We start from the raw sequence: 21,272 nt of genomic DNA, 5'->3' as shown, positions 1-21,272 counted from the left end.
TGAACTATGAATTTCTGCCCTTGTCCCACACAATCTTGTCCATTTGCCAAGAATAGGTACTTAGATCATGCCAATGTGGCTATTCAATTAAGATGTAACATTACTGATTATTATATGTATATATGATTGAAACTTGTTATATTTTAAATGTTTTAGTGTAATTTAAACAACTGTTAAGAGTTAACCTACCAATCCATCCATTTACGTATTTTCAGTTCATGTTAATTATATTAGCATGCGGGTTTTTTTCTTAATTGACTTTATAGTTATACATTCAAATGAATGATTACAAGGTCATCTCTGTCATTCTAGTTTATTTTCGCATAATGTTAATTATGTTTGGTAGTTTAAATTTAACTTAAGTTTAATTTGGGAAATTATGTATAATTTAATTCGGAAATGGGCATAAGTTTACATTCCGAACTACAAAGTTAAAATTTGTTTACATTTATGATTGTTTACATCACTATCTTTAATTGAGAGTTACAAAAGCGCCTCCCACTAATATGCAAAAAGTTGATTGAGATAAAAATAGAAGAATTTTAAAAACGTTTATATCGTATGTAAATATGTTAACATAGTAATATATTGATTAAAATAACAATATATATATATTAAAATTTATTAAAATCAATTTATTGAAATAGTTCTCGTGGTTGTTCTCGTGGTTGTTTTAATAAGGTTACATTGAAAGGTATGCCGACATCGTTGAGTAATATCATCTGCCTCCGACGCGACATCTCCATCATCGTAACAACACGAAACATATAGAACGAACAATTTTATTATACTTCATTTTATCATTTCTTCTATTTTCAATTAATTTTCAATATTATTTTTTCACGACAACCTAACTTAACCCTGCCCCTAACCCTGACACATACACACATCAACGTTACACACATATACATTATACACATTATTTTACTAAATTATACGTGCAAATTATAATATACGTACAGATAACGTGTAATATACGTACAAATTATAATAAAATAAAACATATAATAATAATATTACAATATAAACATATAAAAGGCAAAAACGCATGCATCTATTTTAATCTCAGTGCACTTTTCGAATTTCAGTAGGAGGAGCTTATTTTATTCTCTATTAGAGATAGTGAATGTAAACAGACGTTGTAGTTCGGAATGTAAACTTATGCCCGGAAAGGCAGGAAATGTTTTTGAGGAAGAAGCATTAATTTAAATAAAAAAATGATTCCCTCTCATCATAGAAACCCCGGGCAGGGTGTACCACCACGCAAGAAGATACAGGTATCTTTTTTCATTTTTTTTTTATTTTATAAAAAATTGAATATTGGTAATTATAATTTAATAATTAATATAATAATCAGTGTTAATAATTACTGACATATTGTTTTTTTGGTTCTGTTAGGTTTTTATTTAATTTTCTTTTCAACTTGTCTTATGCAGCTTTTTAAATTTTACATTTAAATTTTAATTTATTAATTTAATGTTTAATTTTTAATTTAATCTTTAATTAATGTTTATTTAATTAACTTAATTTAAATTTTGATTAATTTATTTTTAATTATTTACAGTTACTCTTTTTTTGTTACACTTTTAAACAGTGTTATATTTTTTTCAAAGTTGTCATATGTCATAAGGGATGAAGTAGAAAGGTTCCACAGGTCTGGGGTGAACAGTCTGAAATTTGATCCACTCCTGGATAGGTTGTACTCCGCTGGCAGGGACTCGGTTATTCGTATGTGGGATGTTGAAAATAGACACGTACGTTAAATTACAATTATTTTATTTTATTTTTTTAACTATTAATTATATTATTATTAAATTAATAATTGTACTAATATTTAATTAAAAATGATATTATTATTTAATTTAACACAATTTTCTTGGCATGCTGGTTTCTTTTTCAGTAACATTTTTTTTATATTTTATTTATTTATACCTTGTAGTACAGACACTGAAAATATAGCATTTTATTGATTTTCTTAGACTTTTTTTTAAATTATTTTTTTTTAAATAAAAGTTTTAATCATTCAAAATTGACTTTGCTTCATATTTTACATTATTTCAGGATTGCTACATAATGTCCATGGAGCATCATAACGATTGGGTCAATGACATTGTTGCTTGCTGTGATGGAAAGACATGTTAGAGAATTCTCTGGAATTAGTTCAAGCTTTTCATAGCTTATAATTTACTTTTAAATGATTTTCAAAGGATTATGTAATTTTATTTATTTACAGTTATCTCGCCATCTTTATATAAAAGTTTTTTTTTTAAGTTTGTATGAAAGGCACACTTGAAGAATGTTCAATGTTCATTATTATTAAATTGACAATTTAGATTTGAAAAAATTTGTTTATAGCAGTATTTACATGTTTTCAGTAATATCAGCCTCATCAGACACAACAGTCAAAGTTTGGAATGCACACAAAGGCTTTTGCATGTCGACATTAAGAACTCATAAGGTTATTGTTGTTATAAATTTTTGTTTTTAGCATTTAACTGATGTACAATTTTAACTCCTGATAGAGTTGTATGTCTCTTGCGGATTGTATGCTCTACATTATTATCATTGTATGTTGTAGCTATTGAAAAGATGTCTTTATTTTCTTTCTACTGTTACATTTTTTCAAAAACAGTTCTTTAAATAAAAAAGTTGAAAAAATTTATGCATTATTCAACTTATATTGTTCGTCATGTTCACACGCAAACATTCAAAAAATTAGAATCCATCATGATACATTGATACGTTTGTTTGATGAATGAATGAATGAATGAATGAATGAACGAATGAACATGCAGGATTATGTGAAAGCACTGGCCTATGCAAAAGACAAGGAGCATGTTGCCAGTGCAGGTTTAGACAAGGCCATATATCTCTGGGATGTCAACACTCTGACGGCTCTAACTGCATCCAACAACACTGTTACAAGTTCGCGACTGAATTTTTTTTCCACAATATTATTTTCGTTCTTTCTCCATTGTTTTCATACAAATTTGAGTTTTTATCATCAGTCATTGGATAGTTTAAAGGTTATTTTAAAAATGAAGTTTATTTAAGTCAGCACAACAGTGCACTTCAAAAAAATATTTCATTCAAATTTTTCAAATTTTCTCCACTTTCAATAAACAACATAAACATCACACATAAACGCACATAAACATCAGCAATGGCATCAATTGCAGCATCAACAAAACTGACAGCATCTAATCTTCCTGGATCCAAAGATTCTATCTACAGCATAGCAATGAACAACTCCGGATCGATTGTTGTCTCGGGTTCCACTGACAGACTGATTAGGGTCTGGGATCCGAGGTCTTGCCAAAGACTCATGAAACTTCGGGGCCACACTGACAATATCAAGGCTCTTGTTTTGAATAAGGACGGATCACAGGTTTATCTAGATTTTCTTAAATTATCATTTTAAAGTGTTTTCAAAAATTTGTACTTGAATTATTGCGTTTATAAGCATTTCAATTATTGATCTCACTGAAATAAGGACTCTACACTACATGTTTTGGTTAGATGAAAATGTTGAAGTAAAGACTGTGTCAGTTTCATACAATATGAAATTGTGTATGAGCATTGATTTATATTAACATTTAATATTATTGCTAACGAAATTATATGCACTTTTATTTTCAGTGTTTATCTGGCAGTTCAGATGGTACCATCAAGTTGTGGTCTCTTGGTCAGCAGAGATGTGTGGCCACTTACAAGATACATACAGAAGGAGTCTGGTCAATTCAGGTACTTCTCTTTAACATAAATTTGCATGAATAACTGCGTTCTTGACTCTTTCCAGTTTCATAATTTCTATGATTGAACATTTTTAAAAACTAGTTATTTATAAATTTGTTTTCCTCATACAAGTCTGTCAATAAACACATGTCTTTATGTGTATACGAACATAAACATGCATATGTATATTTATTAAGTATTAGCATACATGAATGTCACACTTCATCTCAATCATATTCACAATAGACGAACGAAAGTTTCACTTCTATGTACTCTGGTGGTAGAGATGGCAAGCTGTGGGCTACGGACATCAGGAATCCTGACAACAGGACACTTATTTGTCAGGAGTCCTCTCCGATACTTAAGGTCTGCTCTTAAATTCTGGTGGATCTATGCACCTGCTACGATCCACATCTTCAAACTTTCATTTCTTCATTCGATCAATATTTAAATTTTGAGTTTGATTTACAGAATAAAATCTATTATATATATATATATATATATATATATATATATATATATATATATATAATTTTGTTGTTGTCTGTTATAATTCAAAAGGTGTGTCAAGGTGTGTGGAAACAAATGGTTGTATTATTTTTGTCTTATTTTCCCTGATGTCTGTTTAACAATCGGTGACAATAATGATGATGATGATTTATTTATATAGTTTGAAGATAATAATATTTCTATTTAGCAACTGATAATATTAATTTTAATACTGCAATTTTTTATTTATTTAAAAGTGGCATAATGAATATTTTAAGAGCGAATTCATTTTTAAAGGTTGAGTTAGGATCAGTTGAGTCAAATTCCATTTGGGTGGCAACCAGTGAGTCATCGATTCATAATTGGGTCAGTTTAAATATGTATGATTGGAAATAATTATGTGTGTGTGTGTGTGTATGTGTGTGTGCGTGCATGTGTGTTTTGAATATAAAGCGCCACATATTGTTATTATTATTGCTATTTTGATTATTATTAAATGGACATTTACAGTGCTATTTTAAAAATTCTAAAATGCGCTAATTCATATAATAAATATAGACTCACGCATGTGTGTATATCGTTAAAAAATTCATATATATGTGTGTCTATACTAATATAATTTCTATAGTCATTAAAGCCAGAGCAGTGTGGATCAGGTGGTGGTGATGATGATGTGGTCAGCAAACGGGTATCATCATCATCACCGTCATCATCACCTTCATCATTTACTCCTAAGTTGTTGAAGACTATAAAAGGTGTGTAGAGTTTGGCCTTTTTGTTTTAATTTCTTTCTGTTTCCTATTCTTACTCTTTTTCTGTGTGTGTGTGTGTGCGCGCATGTTTGTGTGTGCATGTGTATGTGTGTGTGGTGTGTGTATGTAATTATATTTCACTTAATATTTCTTTGTTATAGGCGGTCCAGCAATAAAACAGTATACAGTACTAAGCGACAAAAGACACATTTTAACAAAGGACTCAGATGGACATATGGCAATTTATGATGCCCTGACTGTTAGATGAATTTGTTTTCTCAGCTTTGCAAGATTTGATCCATGTGTGATTTTTCATTTAAAAATTTGTTGATTGCTTGAATTTGTTCTAGAGACACATTTTTTACGATCAGTTGAGTTAAATAATTCTGAAAACTATGATTTATTTGTTGAAGGCAATGAAAGTTGAAGATTTGAAAAATGAAGATTATGATGAAGTGGTAAAATCCAGGTCGAAAATGCTGTTCATCCCAAACTGGTTTACAGTTGATCTCAAAATTGGGGTTGCTCTGCTCTTTCTTCGCATGCTTAGCTACATTTGCTTTCTTATTAATGAATGCTTAAACAATGCAAATGCTCGAAATCGACTAATAACGAAATTGAAACCATCGCAACCTCCATCATCTCATTCAGTTGTTGATGCTGCATCTTGACGAGGCGGATTGTTTCCAGGCGTGGGTGTCTGCCGCTGACGTTGGATTGGAGCTACCTGATGAAGCATCTGAACAGAAAGGTGTGTGATTCACCTGTTCACATTTTGAAAAATTGTTGCTAGTTGCAAACATCAAATTCATTGTTCAGTTTTTTGGATGGAACAATATACGGATGACGTACAATACTTGCCATTCCAACCACACGCAGATGCATTGTTATTTAAAATTATTTTTTTTCATTCCAGTGAACCTGGGCAGTTTAACACTGCAGGCCTTGTTGGAAAACTGGCCACCAGCACGCAGTAGGAGTTTTAATCATTTCAATCACCAGCATCATATTGTGTGTCCGCTCGTACTTATTTGTTCATTTCCCCATTCATTCACTCAATCATTCACTCATTGTATTGTATTGTATTTGATGACTTGTATAGCGCCCCTCCAGAATGACATCAGAATCATTCATTTTGCAACTATCATTTGGTGTGCTCTAGTTGGCAGCCACCTTTTTTATCATTAAGTTGCTCTTTGGCATATTTTGGTTTGAGTGAAAAAAACGAAATTAGCTAGCTGATTTTTCGTAACACTGTAGTACTATAATACGAATTATAAACTGTTATTGTTTATGATTTTCTAACATCTTTTTTAAGATTTTATTTTTGTTTTGTTTGAGGCCAATCAGATACTAATGAAATAGATTGTCTAGACAAGAGACCGATCAACAATTTTTTCAGCGTTCCAACGCACACACCCATCATCTTCAGGTAACTTACGTTTCACTACTTTATTACTGATCATTTTTTCTGCTTCTGCTTAAAATCTTTTTTCACAATTTATTTTATAAACCTCGCATTAATAGACACTGTCATTATTTTCTTAATATTTTTAATGTGCTTATTAAAAAATTTTCTCAAAAGCGCTATTAAAATTAAATATCTGAGTCTGACATAATCATTTTCTTGGTTATCCCGACAAATTTTTAAAGTTTCTAGCTGGGGCCATAAAAACAAAATTTATAAAGACAAAGATGGTGATGACCACTAAAAAAACTTCTCAAGATGATGATAGTGGTTGTCATTAAACATCTCAATTCTCACACCAATTTCGAAAAATTGTTTTCAGTGATGTTGGGGGCAGAACCAACCTGAGAGTAACTTGTAGGGACACAGGATCAGATGTAGAGCAAAACCTTCTCGGCGAATCCGTGCCGCAGTGGGTGACCGACGTCGTTGTTCAGGTTGGCCATTTTCACCTTAGTTAATTTTGATGCTATTAAAATTTTAATTAATTTTTTAAATGTTTATATCTTCCTACTACTGTGGAATTATTATTATTACTAAAACTAATAAATAAAAAATGAATAAATTACATTTGCTCAGAAAATTCAGCCTCCATTAACTAAAATTGCTTTCTCGCTTCTACCTTACTGCGGCCCTGCCACCAAGAATGTCGTACCTCAGCTGAAAAAGTAAATAAATTTATTTTATATTTTTCACTGCGCCGTTAATTCGTCATTTAATTATATTATCTTCTGTTCTGGGAATTAGCAACTTATTTTAAGAGGTTTTTTTTAATAGTTTTCATCATTTATTGTCAATTTTTAAAATTTTGAAAATAAAGTATAGATTTTTAAAATGATTATTTTTCAGTTCTGAATCGGGTGAATATGTTATTTTAATGATTTTATATTCAAATTTTCTTGACGGAAAGGTAACATTTTTTTTGATAAAACTATTGAAAAAAAGTCCACCAATTCATGACTCCAGGGAGCGCTTGTCGGCAAATGACATGATTCAAATAAAGAAAGTGATCGAGCATGTATGGGACAAGATGCTGGGTCAGTGTGTGGACAACGGCATGGCTGTGGATGAAGGCGCTGCGGCGGCTACACATCTTCAATCTGATGAAAAAGTTGACATACTTTGCAATGATCAAGTATGTTCTGTCGTTTTTTTTTCATTTTTTGATAAATGTTGGTTTAATGATTGTGATTGCTGGTTTAAGTTGATTTTATTATGATAATGAATACAGCCATACTGATTACTTACTTGAAAATTGTCTAGTTTCATTTGGGCTCTAACTACTATCAGCCAAATATATTGAGTTTGTTTTTTCTGGTATCTCAAGGTTTTGGATGTGAACATGGATTTGAGAACTGTGAAGCACTTCATCTGGAAGCAAGCATCTGATCTAGTCCTTTATTATCGAATCAGTAATGAAAAAACATCAACCACCTGTTAAGCACCATTTATTTCATGACAGTGTGCTAAATCAGTCAGTTGCAATCTTCGTAATGTCGGTTCTACCTGATGATTCAACTGACTTCAATTCAGCCAGTCACGGCAAATAACTACAATTTCAATGTTCGCCGTTGTAAATTTTGTAAAATTCTTATAATGAAATGGAAATTATGACCGAATGTGTAAATCGCATTTTTTTTCTATAAATTAAAAACAGTAAAACTAATGAACAAAAATAATTTAAAAACGATCGCGATTTGATTGATGTTTTTTTTTATTTTCTCGTTCAAGGACTGCACTCGTTCGATGCTTAATCGTTTTCTTAATTAGCATCATTAATGAATTGTAAATGTTTTTCTTTACTTATTCACTTTTTTATTTTTAGAGTCATTATTCTCATTGAATTGTAATGGTCGAGCTTTGCCAAAATTGTTTGTATCTTCTCGCTAGAATCGCGTCAGTGTTTTAATTTACATTTTGTTACATCTTGACGCTCCCTCAGAGAAATGTAAGCTAGCGTGGGCGGTTGCAGATACTTTTCCGAAATCAGACTTCTTTTTTCGGCCATGTCAAACTGCATTCCTGCACTCCTTATCTGAAAATTTCTTTACTGACGATTGGATTTACGAAATCCGCGAACGTGAAGTTCATACACTAGTAAAACCAGACGAATTCAAAAGACAACCAGATGAATATTTATTCAATAACAACACTCATATAAGCAGTCATCAACAGTTTGAATAAATAAATAAATGAAAACATCCATAACTGAATGTTGAAGATAGCGTCAAGTGAAATGAATGTCGATGGTTTGTTGTGGTCATCAGGTTGCACCTCTCCACTATCGCGGATTTCAAATACAACCGTCATAATTGGTCGACTTAGCCGTTATTTAAGCTCACCGGTGTTGATTTTGAAATAGAACAATACATTTTAAATACAGTCGAGCTTAAGAAACAACGAAATATAGGCGGCAGTCCGTGATTTATATAAACACGATACATAAAAGATACTCAAGAATAGCGAGTTGCTTAAAAAAGGCTCAGTCTAACCATCCACAAAGCATGTCGATTCTAAACGACGTCACGGTGACGTCAGTTTACGAAGATCAGGTAAGCATGTTTCGAAGTGATTGTTTCGGATGGCGTTTGAGGTAGCACGTATGATCTGAAAGTTTTATGTAAGGTTCGCCACCTGAAACAAAAAAATTAATATTTTAAACGTCTCAAAATAGTTGAGAGCAGTGATTGTCAATTCAACATTGTATTTGTTAATAGCAACGTTGGCTAGCTAAGGTTATCAAATTCACGATGGTCAGTTTTACTACGCTATGCGAATTGACAGCAATAGCTATTGAAAATATGTATGACATTTGGTTCTCACTTCTCTCCTTCATTTCAGAATTTTCCAAATTGTAATCATCTTCATCCTCATCAAATGGTCTTTCTACTCGTTTCAAAATTCTATTGACGAGAAAATAGTCGCCATGTTCAGCTGCTTGGATTGCCTGCTGTACTATGTAGTTGCGTGGAATGAACCTGCAATATTTCCAGGTAGATCAAATAACGTTATCTGACAAATTTAAAATAATCCGGTATGAGTTCAATGATGAAGCGACGTGAAACGCAATAATTTAATAGTCTTCAGTTATATTTTGGCAGAAAAAAAATCTAATTTTAAACTCTAGTTTTTTAGTTTAATCATGAAATGGTGAAAATAAGAATAGTAAAACAGCTAAAGTAGTTAAGCGCAAGAGAGGTCCGACCTTGGATTGACTGACTTCATCATTTGCGATCTTGCACCATCCAGATCTTTCAATAATTGCTCGTCAAAGTTGAGGCCCATCTTGGTACCGTCGTCACACTGCTCGTCCACACAACTTCCTACGCGTGTTCTTACATTCGTCTGCTGATAGTCTTGCCTCAATCTTGCAACATACTTCTCCAACCATCTCGTCCAAAGATTATTATCATGATCTGTTTTCTCTAATTCTGGGTTCTGAGATGTTTATAAAATGATGAATTTTATTAAAGCTGGCTTAATCTCAGGTAATAGAGATAATTTAATGATTCTTGATATTTGTAACAACGAGACATAATGAGCTATTCTAAGTATATGGACATTACAGACCGCAATTAAAAAAACAGTTGATAAAGAAATCTATAATGCTAACTAAACAAGAAAGACGATTAAATTTATTGTGAGGCAGTTCAATCAAGATAAAATAAAAATTAGTAATTATAAACGGTAATAAATACATTGTAATAAAGATATCTCTTCATCTTGTACTCCTCATTGAGCAATACATCCTTCTGTCCGATCATCATCTGAGTTAATGGAGAGTCACTTCGCAAAATTTCCAGTGCACGATCCAGTGTGCTGCAGTCGGAAGATGATTAACACATTAGTGATTAATTTTAGCATGCTCTTGCTGTTACAAACTTGTTATGCGCCCAATATTTGAAATATTACACAAAAACTTTTGAGTCTTATATAATTAGAAAATTTTATTACATATACGTAATTTGATTTTTTCTTCATATTAACAAAATTTCAATTCTTTTAAAACATTAATGACGAAAAATGTTTGGCCCACCAGAAGTCAACTTTTGTTGCATAATAAGATTTCATTTCATCAGCAGAAGGACATTGTTGTAGCAACATTTTCGTAACCTCACTGATGTGTTGCTGGTTGCTGTTGCAGTTGCCAGCGCCATCTGTTGCAAAGCAATCAGCCAATCGAAGTTGATTGAAACAAACGAATGTGTTTGTGTAATCAGCTCCTGTTTTGTTCATAGTATCCAAAAGTTCCTCAACGAGCAGTCTTTTAAAAAATAAGACATCAACAAACAGGTAACTTAATTTATTAGATATTTATATTTAAATAATTATTTTGAAAGACAAACACAAACACACCTGTCAGATTCTTGTTCTGTTAACAACCCCAACTGTATAAAATTAAAATTAAAAATAAGATTAAAAGTTATGATTATTTGCAATAATTAAAAAACAAATATAAATGAAATTGAATAAACAAAAGATGAAAATAGGATAGATGAATTAAGTACAATATGTCAGAAATTATTGAATGCATGTTTCATTTTACCTTCTTCCTCATTATTTCCAAGTAAGATTTTTCAAAAATCGCATCAAACTCCTCAACATCTGCTTCAACACCAGATGTTAGACCTTGCAAACTTTTTGCCAGCATCATGCAATTCCACTTGCATATAGAAGGCTGGTTCTTAAACATGTATCTGCCAGCAGTATCTGGTATAGTATCATTGTTTCAGCATTTAATAAACATCGTGATACTTTATTTAACATAATAACTCACTAAAATTCTTGCAGTTGCAATGTTAAAATAATTCTAATTGAAATAGCAGAATTATAAATACCAGATGCATTTGGAATATAGTGTGGATCATAATGGTCAAGAAATCCATATGGTCCATAATCAATGGTCAAACCCAAGATGCTCATGTTGTCTGTGTTCAGAACTCTGCAGGTAAATTAGTAAAAGTTTGAAAAAATCAACAGCCTGATACTGTTTCTTAGCAAGTTTTATTAGTTGACATCATTAAATCTGTATATATAAAAAAAACAAATAGACATAAAAAAAGTGAAAATAAATCATATTACTACATGTTTAATCTTTAATGGAAACTAATGTTTCTTAAGTGTAATAGCATGAAGGGAGTGATGATAAATTTTGAGCCTACCCATGACACCAGCCAATAGATTGCCAATGAGCAACTAGTTTGGCAGTCCTCCTAAGAACTTCTGTTAAAAATTCTGTATACATAACTTTCTTATTTTCTTTATAATTGTCCCATATCTATATTTAAATATATAAGATTAGGATTTAAAGATCTTTTTAAAATTCTTTAATATTAGATAGAAATAAATTTTAAAATTGAATAAAGATGACCTGTGGATAGAATGTTTCAATAACATAATCAGCCAGGTGATTGAGAATATAAGAATGTGCCACACTTGGCCCATAGTTGTTGGTTACTCTGTCAGCTCCTTTGCAAATTTCAAATGATCCAAATCTGAAAACGTGAGATGTTACTTAGTAGCAGATCAACTTTCACTCAAAACAGCAACCACTGGAGCAACATTTTACTACTAATTTTGAATGATTTGAAAATGAAAACAACAATGAAGATGTAAATTACTGAAAGTTAAAAATGAAACCTGCCTGATGAAAGAGGGAGCCAACCTGCAAACAACTGAACATCTTTCTAATATTGGATTGCCATCATAAAAAACATCTCTAACAACCATTGTATCTGAAGTTATTATGCTAGATGCTCTTGTGGTAGGCACATTCAAATAGTACATCGCCTGTTATCAATTGATAACTCATAATTATCTTTTTATGAAAAAGTATTTAATAATCAATTTAATTTTTAAAATGTCTGAATAAAAATATTTTTAAGATTAACCTCGCTGCACAGAAACTCTCTGAGACTGGACCTTAACACTTTCCTACCATCTGCAGTCCTCGAGTAGGGAGTCAAACCTGCTCCCTTCAGTTGCACTTCCCATCTCTCACTTTTTCTGTTTATGACAGTTCCCAAAGTTCTGAAAAGTAATGCAAATAATTCGAAACTTCAACAGTTATATTTAATTTTACATGGTCTACTCAAATTAATGAGTTGTCATTTAATAATAAGTAAACCCCAGAAAAATATTGCTACATTTAAACAGCTAAAGCCAATTTTGATTTTTTAGAAAATAATAGGGTAAGGCTTATCATTTGATTAAAAGCCTAATTGTTAAAAAGTGTACTAAAACAAATTATTGCACATTTTAACAATTTTTGGTTTCATGCAATATTAAATAAGCTACATCAACTAAATGATAATAATGATCTAAATTCGTTTTACACCAGCATCACAATCATAACTAAATAAGTGGTATTTACATTGCTGCACCATCACCAAGTTGACCAGCAAAGCTACCAAACTGATGTCCACAGTAACAATGGGCCAATGGAATAGAGCCGGGTAGTACTGAGTTTCCCGAAAAATATGAAATAAATTCTTTTCTTTCAACTTCTTTTAATGAAATATCTAACAATTCCAAAGCAGATTTTGAAAATGAAACTAATTGAGGATTTGTGATGGGTGTGGGCAAAACTTTTGAGTAGCAAGCTCCTTCTACTTTTCTTACTATATTTTCTTTGTTTTCATCAATTGGCAAACATTTCATAGCCTTGTCATCAAAGGTTAATGTTTCCAATGAAACAGTTGGACTTTCAGGATTTCTTTGAAACAAACTGCTAGTCATTTTTAACATTTTTCTGTGTCGTTTTGACAATCCCGCGCAGTTAATTTTCAACAGATTCACCAAATTGTGAAACATCAATATTTAAATTTTAGTAGTTTTTTTAGTAATCTTATTAGTTTTCACGTTTTCAGTAGTTTAATTTAAAATTAACTTTGAGTGACGGACTCAGCTTATGTGAAGCGGCTCGTTTTATTACATTGCATGCAAATTGCTTGCATTAAAAATTTTTAACAAGCATAAATAACTTAAGTCTTTCTTAACTCTTAACTTAACAATCTTCCAAAAAATATCAAATTTAAAATTTTATTTTATAAGTAAGGTGCTGGCCATTGCCTCAGTACTGTAATGTAACACTTCTTTTAGTTATAAGTTAAAAGTTTCAGTTTATATTTCAGTTATTTAGTTAAAAGTTTCAGTTTATATTTCAGAAAGTAACATCGCCACTTAACATTTTTTTTAAAACAAAATTTTGTCACATTAAACAATTTCACTAAATTAGACAAGTTTTGCGACTATTACGTAACAAGTTTTTTGGAAGCCGCGTTTTGTCATTTAAAAAGTAATGTACGCAGTGCAATGAAGATACCGAGTTTTAACGAGCGTTCGGTTTTTTCTATATATATGTATATTGGCGTAGACCTCGTGGACTATACACACATATATATTTTGATATATATATATGTATATATGTGTGTGTGTGTGCGTGTGTAGATCAATACATATACTTAGAATTATAAATGTATATATATGAGTATATATATATATATATATATTTATATATATAAAATAAAAAGATGCAGTTGTCGCATTTTTAGTAATTCAGCGCACACACTGATGAAAGCAAGTAAGCATATTAGATAAAATATACCAGATAGAATAAACGAAAAAACCATGATATTATATGGTATTATATTATAGGGGTTATAAGTATTATTATGGTATATATTATATTATTTGAATGATATTGCTTTAAAGTACCGACTAACTTGGTTATCGAGTATCCGTTAAGTATTTACGATTCCATTCAAACAAATTTCCAAATTTTTTTATTGTCTTACTTCGATTCCTTACTTGTTCTTACACGTAGGCTATGGAGTAAAAAGTAAAGTTAAACGAATAACGTCTTATTTCCAGTTGTTTATTTTTATGTGTTGTCATCGTGTTATTTCATGAAATCAGGAAAGATCGTCCGTGGCTACATAAGGAGAGCGATGACAACAGCACTGAACGATCCAACAGGCAGAGGAGGTGAAAACTCTCAGCAGAAGAGACAGTACAGCAGGATGTACATCGCCGTCTGCCTCGTCTTGAACATTCTCCTCTCCATCTCGATCGTTTTCGTCAACAAGTTGGTGTACACTCGAATCATGTTCCCAAACATGACGTTGACCTGTGTACATTTTGTGTTCACAACCATTGGCATGTGCATATGTAGGTTCTGTTCCATGTTTGAGTTCAAGGTGCTTTTACATTTATGACACTTACTTCACTTTGTTAACATTTTAATTAAAGATTAAAAATTGGGTTTTAAAACACTAGTTCAATTAATTTAATTTAAATTTTTAAAACTTAAAAGTGAGTTAAAATCTCTGAACATTGATTGAATTTTTTCTTATTGTAAAGAATTAAACTTTATTAACTTCAAAGTTACTGCCTATCTCAAAGATGATTCCAATATCATTAACATTCTGTGGTTTTGTAGTGCTGACAAATTTGTCATTACAAAGTAATACAGTGGGCACCTACCAGATCATAAAAACAATGACAACACCTGGCATCATAATTCTCCAAACATTTTTTTACGGCAGATCTTTTTCAACGAAAGTCAAACTAACATTGGTGAGATTTTTGAATAACTATTTATTTATCTTTTATTCATGGTTTTGTGTTTTTAACTAGCAGTGCCTTAATTAAGATAATTAATTTTTATTTTATATCATCATCATTATATATATATATATATATAACATACAGTCTTATTCGGTCTCTGCATGTTCAACTTCATAACTTTTATTCACTTATTTTATTTGATATGTTGTTGATTATGAATAAACTTTGAAATGAAATATTATATATATATATATATATATATATATATATATATATATATATATATATATATATATATATATTAAGAATTGATACATGTGAAAAATATTACAATCATGTTAAATGTTAATTTTTATAGATTCCAATAACAGCTGGTGTTTTTATGAATTCCTACTTTGATCTAAGGTTCAATGTCATTGGACTGATCTTTGCACTGTCAGGTGTTGTGGTTACTTCTTTGTATCAAGTGGTTAGTCATTTTGTTTTTTTTTTTTGAAAAAATTATTTAATTAATATATTAATATGTATACATATTAATACTTCATACATATCAGTGGAATACATTGAAATAGGCTTAGATGTTAATTTTTTTAGGACCTTACATCTAGATATTAGTTTTGCTTAAACTTTTTATTCTCTTATATACATGATTCATACATATAACTTAATATCAGAAAGTTAAAAAATTTAAATACAATTAAACTTTAATAATATTAAATGTAGTAATTTTTTCCTTCAGTGGGTGAATGAGAAGCAGACTGAATTCAGTTGCAACTCGATGCAGTTGTTGTACTACCAAGCTCCTCTCTCTGCCATCGGAGTGGCCATCATTGTGCCACTTTTTGAACCTGTCATCTCACCTGGAGGAATTTTTGGCACCCCTTGGGATGTTTACTCTTTGGTTAGTTTGCTTTCTGTTTATACTTATATAGAGTTTTAATAATGATGTAATTCATTATACTTGTTACTTTTTTTGATGAATGAATTCTTTCTCAATTGAACGTTTAGCTACTTTGTGTTGAGATATTTGTAAAACTATTCTCACTGCTCATTCAAGCTCCTTGTATCCCTATCTGGTTTAATTGCTTTTGCCATCAACCTCTCCATATTCTGGATCATTGGGAACACTTCCCCACTCACGTTAGTTGAATTTTAATGGTGATGGATGCATTTGTTAAAAGAGTTATGTAATGTACTAAATTGTCTTTTGGTTACTGATTTGGGCTTTAAAATGGAAATTGAAAAACCTTAGAAATACTTATTGTCGAATTATGTGCTCAAATCATCATTATTCATTTATTTAAATTTTAGTCTACAATTTCACTTTTCTGTTTTGAAAATTATTTCAAGTTACATTCGGTTTGTAAAAATAATTAATCGTTTTAATAGCTGAAGTTGAATTGTTAACGTGGACAGGTACAACATGGTGGGTCATTGCAAGTTCTGTCTGACAGTTGCCGGTGGCTTCCTCATCTTCAGTGATCCAATCACTTTCTATCAACTCTTCGGCATACTGCTCACCTTTTCAGGTCATTTCAGTTCAACTGCTGTTTTATTCAGTTCAACTGCTATTTCCTTTTTTTAGTTTTCAATTATAACTTTTCCATCCCATTGTAATATATATTTAATTTTTGAAAGACATTAGAACTGGAGTAAACAGGTCCTAATTTGCGCATTAAGTTATATTGGGTTCTGAGCTGAACCCAACATTTTATAAAATTGTATTTGAGTAAGTACTTGAGCAAACATGAGGTTGTGCATTTATTTCAGATGAACATAAGCTGAATCTCAGCATGGTTTTATATAATGAAAATAATGACCGCTTGGTAATTAACTTTATAAATGAAGAATCTTGTAACTCACTGATTCAAAATGTGTTCAGGTGTTCTAGCCTACACTCATTTCAAGATGAATGAACAGAAACAACAGCAGGCAGCCAGGTTGGAGATGGAGAAGATAAATGATGAACTGAAACAGGTAACCACCAGTAGCCAACAATTGCCAACGCCATCACATTCCAGCATCGAAATCATTGGAAAAAGTTGAATCAAATTTCAATATATACAGCTTTATGTAGACTAGTTTGTAGTTGTTGAATGCTAACTTCAATTATTTGAATAGATATTTATATGCTAGTTTGTTTGGTTCATATGAATTTGGTTCATAATATTTAGTTCATTACAATTTAAGTTACTTTTTGTTCATTGTTATCACGACGCAATGTGAATATTTTCGTGCTGTATTTCATTTGTTAATGTTTAGTTACTACATAACAAATTTTGGCGTAAATAGATAAATTTATTTAGAACAATTGTTATTAAATTTAATTATTTTTAGTTTTGAAATTGTTAGACGTGTGTGTAAAATGTATAAATATCGCTACATTAAAAATTAAGTGAGGTTTGCCATTTTTATTCCGGCATATTTACACACTTACTTTTTACCAGTGAAATTCTGAATAATGATTCCAATTGTTTTGTTCAGTGATTATGTTGAATGGAATTTCAATTATATGAGTGTTTTCATGTGTGGTGAGTTCGTATTTGTGTGTGGTGTGTGTTTTGCTGCATACATATTTTTATTTTTAGCGGTTTGCTATTTATTCTTTATTACCATTTTCATTTTTAACTAATTATATTTGTTTGCATATCATAACTTTTCATTTTGAACAGTATATTTTTATGGCGTGTATAATTTTATAAGTTTTCTGTGGGTTGTCTTTTTTTGATAATACAAAACTTTAACTTTGAAGAACGGGTATACCTTTTTATTTATTGTCTTGTTATGATTTAGCTTCAAATGTTTTACTACTTGTGTTATTTTTAAAATATCCACAAATCATGCATTTCCCGATTTAACATTGCATTGTTAAACACGCTAGAAGGTCGTACGTACACATATGCTTACATATTTAGAAAAAAAACTTTCAGATAAATTGCAACGTTTATCTATTGATTCATCTTATTGGCAAATCGAATTCATATTGAAAAAAGATTAGAAGTTTTTCTGCAAAAACTGTTAAAATATTTATGTATATATGTACGTAAAACGACAGCTGTGTTGTTTATTGTGTATAGTAGTCAAACAATGGGTTTGTAATGAAAATGTAGATGCAATGTAATCACTGCTTAATAATCAAACTGAGTATAATTCAATTTGTATAGTTTTTCGACAAAATTTAATTTCCTTATCAATATTGAATTTATTAAGTTTTATAAATCTTTATAAAATATAAATTTAGTTGAAATTTTACTATATATAACATCCTGGAAAACTTTTAAAAACGAAAAAGCCAATTCACAGCTTTTTTGGAATCTAATCAAATTTTTTCTTAAGACAAAAATGCCGAAGTATGGGTCAGATAGAATCGACTTGCGAAAAGTACTGCTATTCATTTTAATTACATAATACCTCAGCTGCCTGAAGCACATGCCGATTAAATTAAAACATAGGTAATTCTTCTGAAGATTGAAAAATGCTGAGTTGTTTGATACTGGAGACCTTAACAGAGAGTGTCTTAAGAGAAAGAATTTAAAAATCGTTGAACTGGATTCACGTCAAAACGCGTGATAAACTTGTAGAAACATTAAACGTAGACAGTACAACGATTTCGAAAATCAACTTGAGCTTTGTAGAATAAATCATGCTAAGTAACTGGAAAACTCACAAATTAGTTTTAGCGACGCGGTGTCACTGGTGATGAAAAAATCCCAGATTGTGCTTGTAAACATTTTAACCATCACGGAAATTAGTAAAATTCCGTTAAAATGCTTTCACTTAAACACGATCGTAAGCTTTTTAATAACTGCAAAAGTTTTGTTGACTGGTTTTTGTACGCGGACATAGAAAAACACAAAAATGAGAAGTATTTTTGTTGAAATATATTGAAAACTTTAAAGTTAGATAAAATTCATTTATTTCAAAAAATGATAAAAACAAAACCATTCGATAAAAGTTTTCCATATGATACTTAGTTTCATATGCGTCGTAAATTACTACGTGGAGAAAGTTAGAAAATAAAGTTGAAAGTGTAGAATCAGTAGTCAGAGCTGTAGGATGATTTCAATTTACGATGAAACTAAAAAAAACAATGATTGTGTGTGTGTGTGTGTACCTGTATGGGAAAAGAGTTAGTTACCAGTTTTATCTTTAATAAATGTGGGACTTGGAGATTCAACACAAGATGATCTATGAGTAGCCTACCTGAACTAATTCATAATAGTCACAGTGAACATATAAGACATCATAAAAATTAGGTCAAACGACATAAATCATTTGATAATTTCCGAATGAATGAACACTGAAACTTCAGACAGTCATATCCTACTAAACTGAGAAACATGAGATCAGTTACTTGTGATGAGAAAGTCAATCGTTAGACAAAACAGCATTAAATTTAACAGTAGAGTCCCTGATTCAATTTAAATAACAACCAACTGATGTATAACAATGTTTTAGGGACCGGCGTTAAACTATAACGCTGAGTGATAGAGACGTTGACGTTCAATAGTTAGAAATACTAAAAATGATAGATTCAAGTAAATTTCATTTGAACACGAAATATTTTTAAGAAAATTTATAAGATGATTAACAAAAACAAAACTAAAACAGTTTAAAGGATCTAAAATTGGAACATAAATGAACACAGATTGAAAATTAATTGAAGTATAAGAAAATTTTTACGAATGTGGAAACGAAGAAAGTTAGCGTAAATATGTATGACCGATCAAATAGGATGAAAAATCGTGGCTCGTAATACACGAGTAGCAAGCGAATGAAAAAGGAATTAACGTTAAGTAGGAGTGATCATTTAGGCTATTGGTTCAGTTTGGAGAACGACTAAAATTGAACTTTGACTAACGAAGGGTTTGTCAAAACATGCCCTCGTGAAATAATAAGCCACTTTTAAAGAAAAGAGTTGAAGATGGTAAAAATAACTGACTGAAAAAGGAATTCATTAAAAAACTATTTGATTCAAATTAAAGATACACATGGTTTAAATCTGTAAAACAAATAAAAGTTTCTAAAAAAAGCTTAGACACGTAAATAATTTCATCGCACACAGGAAATGAAGTGTTACTAAGAAAATAAATGAGTGAGTATATTTAGAGGTTCTCACTAAATTTAAAAAAAAAACATAAATTGTGACTGAAAGGTGAAGTGGAAATAAATATGAAATTGAAGCTATTTATCATTAAAAAAAAACAATTACCATCCGAAAAAACGAACAAAACCGAAAAAATACACCAAAACTAAAAATCCACTATCAGAAAAAGTGCATTAACACGAAAGTTAAAGTCTAATTAATTAAAAAAAAATTAACTGGCTGGAACAAACTGCTTTCATAAAAATATTTCACAATCTCTTCAACAGTAAAAACATAAATGAATTATGATGGGATTTTAACGAATCAAACATTTGTCAGCATTTTTTAAGATACTGTAAAATAACATTAGACATCAATGAGTTTAACTAATTATTTTCGACTAAAACTGTTGAATTACTAAAAAAATTAATAGATAATAATTGATGGACACCTTTACTGCATGAATCGCCAACAAATCTGAACCAAACATCGTTGCATAATCAAGTAATAAATTTAATAACACTTAAAAGCCACTTATATAAAAGTTTCATAATAAAAACAAAACACCAGGGAACTTATCTTCAAAACATAAAGCCTAAATTGTCTCTACCATCATGAAATAGCTTTGCCTGCAACATTTAATAACCCTCATTATCTTTGCTCTCAAAATAAAACCAGTCAAAATAAGCATCTTAACGCATCACAAAACTTATCAAAATTTAAATATAAACAGTTCGTTTGATAAATATACTTAATTCGTCTCATAAATAAACCACAAATCTTTACTATTGATTTTTGAAAAATATTTATAAATCTTAAAATATCTTTAAAATAATTATATACCATATAACATAATTATATTCATAATAATGTTCACTAATTAGTTCACTGACACAAAATACAAGCAATCAGCAGCCAAGCACGGACGAATTTATGGTCTAACCATGAATTTATTTCTAGTCATTAAAATTTGATAAAGGCGTAAACTTTATAAGGCTTAAAATTGATTTGAGTGACACACACACTATACATATATATATATATATATATATATATATATATATATATATATATATATATATATATATATATATATATATGTTGGTAATAGACCATAATTTTTACAATATTCTATAAATTCTACCGAATGTTTGGCGTTAATATGTTAGGTGAG

General features: G+C 30.5%; 3 protein-coding genes across 3 annotated transcripts; 2 read left to right on the top strand and 1 right to left on the bottom strand.

Moving 5' to 3' along the window:
• Window positions 1-296: 296 nt before the first annotated feature.
• Window positions 297-8,313, top strand: HELRODRAFT_184854 (hypothetical protein). Its single transcript, XM_009011381.1, has 20 exons — window positions 297-396; window positions 1,178-1,277; window positions 1,614-1,754; window positions 2,062-2,137; window positions 2,376-2,458; window positions 2,796-2,925; window positions 3,198-3,388; window positions 3,640-3,744; window positions 3,982-4,101; window positions 4,522-4,590; window positions 4,853-4,979; window positions 5,138-5,235; window positions 5,390-5,497; window positions 5,628-5,727; window positions 5,893-5,949; window positions 6,318-6,408; window positions 6,767-6,881; window positions 7,024-7,112; window positions 7,411-7,579; window positions 7,772-8,313. The coding sequence occupies exons 2-20, from the start codon at window positions 1,218-1,220 to the stop codon at window positions 7,883-7,885; spliced, it is 2,043 nt and encodes a 680-aa protein (XP_009009629.1). The 5' UTR covers window positions 297-396; window positions 1,178-1,217; the 3' UTR covers window positions 7,886-8,313.
• A 245-nt stretch (window positions 8,314-8,558) lies between these two features.
• HELRODRAFT_105607 (hypothetical protein) lies at window positions 8,559-13,723 on the bottom strand. Its single transcript, XM_009011380.1, has 14 exons — window positions 13,581-13,723; window positions 12,818-13,541; window positions 12,336-12,474; window positions 12,089-12,234; window positions 11,816-11,939; window positions 11,607-11,722; window positions 11,283-11,386; window positions 10,991-11,154; window positions 10,801-10,832; window positions 10,481-10,708; window positions 10,143-10,263; window positions 9,749-9,882; window positions 9,268-9,422; window positions 8,559-9,078 (listed from the first exon to the last, which is right to left on the bottom strand). The coding sequence occupies exons 2-14, from the start codon at window positions 13,255-13,257 to the stop codon at window positions 8,993-8,995; spliced, it is 1,989 nt and encodes a 662-aa protein (XP_009009628.1). The 5' UTR covers window positions 13,258-13,541; window positions 13,581-13,723; the 3' UTR covers window positions 8,559-8,992.
• A 742-nt stretch (window positions 13,724-14,465) lies between these two features.
• Window positions 14,466-17,058, top strand: HELRODRAFT_62849 (hypothetical protein; the record flags this gene model as incomplete). The annotated part of the gene is made up of 7 exons (XM_009011379.1): window positions 14,466-14,642; window positions 14,830-15,021; window positions 15,371-15,481; window positions 15,752-15,913; window positions 16,070-16,152; window positions 16,429-16,541; window positions 16,895-17,058. The coding sequence occupies 7 exons, from the start codon at window positions 14,466-14,468 to the stop codon at window positions 17,056-17,058; spliced, it is 1,002 nt and encodes a 333-aa protein (XP_009009627.1).
• Window positions 17,059-21,272: the final 4,214 nt, after the last annotated feature.

Source organism: Helobdella robusta (genome assembly GCF_000326865.2).
Source record: "Helobdella robusta unplaced genomic scaffold HELROscaffold_1, whole genome shotgun sequence".
In the NCBI taxonomy this organism is placed as follows: Eukaryota; Metazoa; Annelida; class Clitellata; order Rhynchobdellida; family Glossiphoniidae; genus Helobdella; species Helobdella robusta.
This window is presented reverse-complemented; position numbering and strand designations above follow the sequence as displayed.

Bases quoted from the DNA above. Each gene is read 5' to 3' on its own strand.
- HELRODRAFT_184854 (XM_009011381.1), top strand. From the start codon at position 1,218: ATGATTCCCTCTCATCATAGAAACCCCGGGCAGGGTGTACCACCACGC. The intron at 2,926-3,197 runs GTTCGCGACTGA...CAAAACTGACAG, and splicing joins ATCCAACAACACTGTTACAA to CATCTAATCTTCCTGGATCC. The intron at 3,745-3,981 runs GTACTTCTCTTT...TATTCACAATAG, and splicing joins AAGGAGTCTGGTCAATTCAG to ACGAACGAAAGTTTCACTTC.
- HELRODRAFT_105607 (XM_009011380.1), bottom strand. From the start codon at position 13,257: ATGTTTCACAATTTGGTGAATCTGTTGAAAATTAACTGCGCGGGATTG. The intron at 11,940-12,088 runs GCAGGTTTCATT...TCACGTTTTCAG, and splicing joins TTGGCTCCCTCTTTCATCAG to ATTTGGATCATTTGAAATTT. The intron at 11,723-11,815 runs GTCATCTTTATT...ATTTAAATATAG, and splicing joins TTGAAACATTCTATCCACAG to ATATGGGACAATTATAAAGA.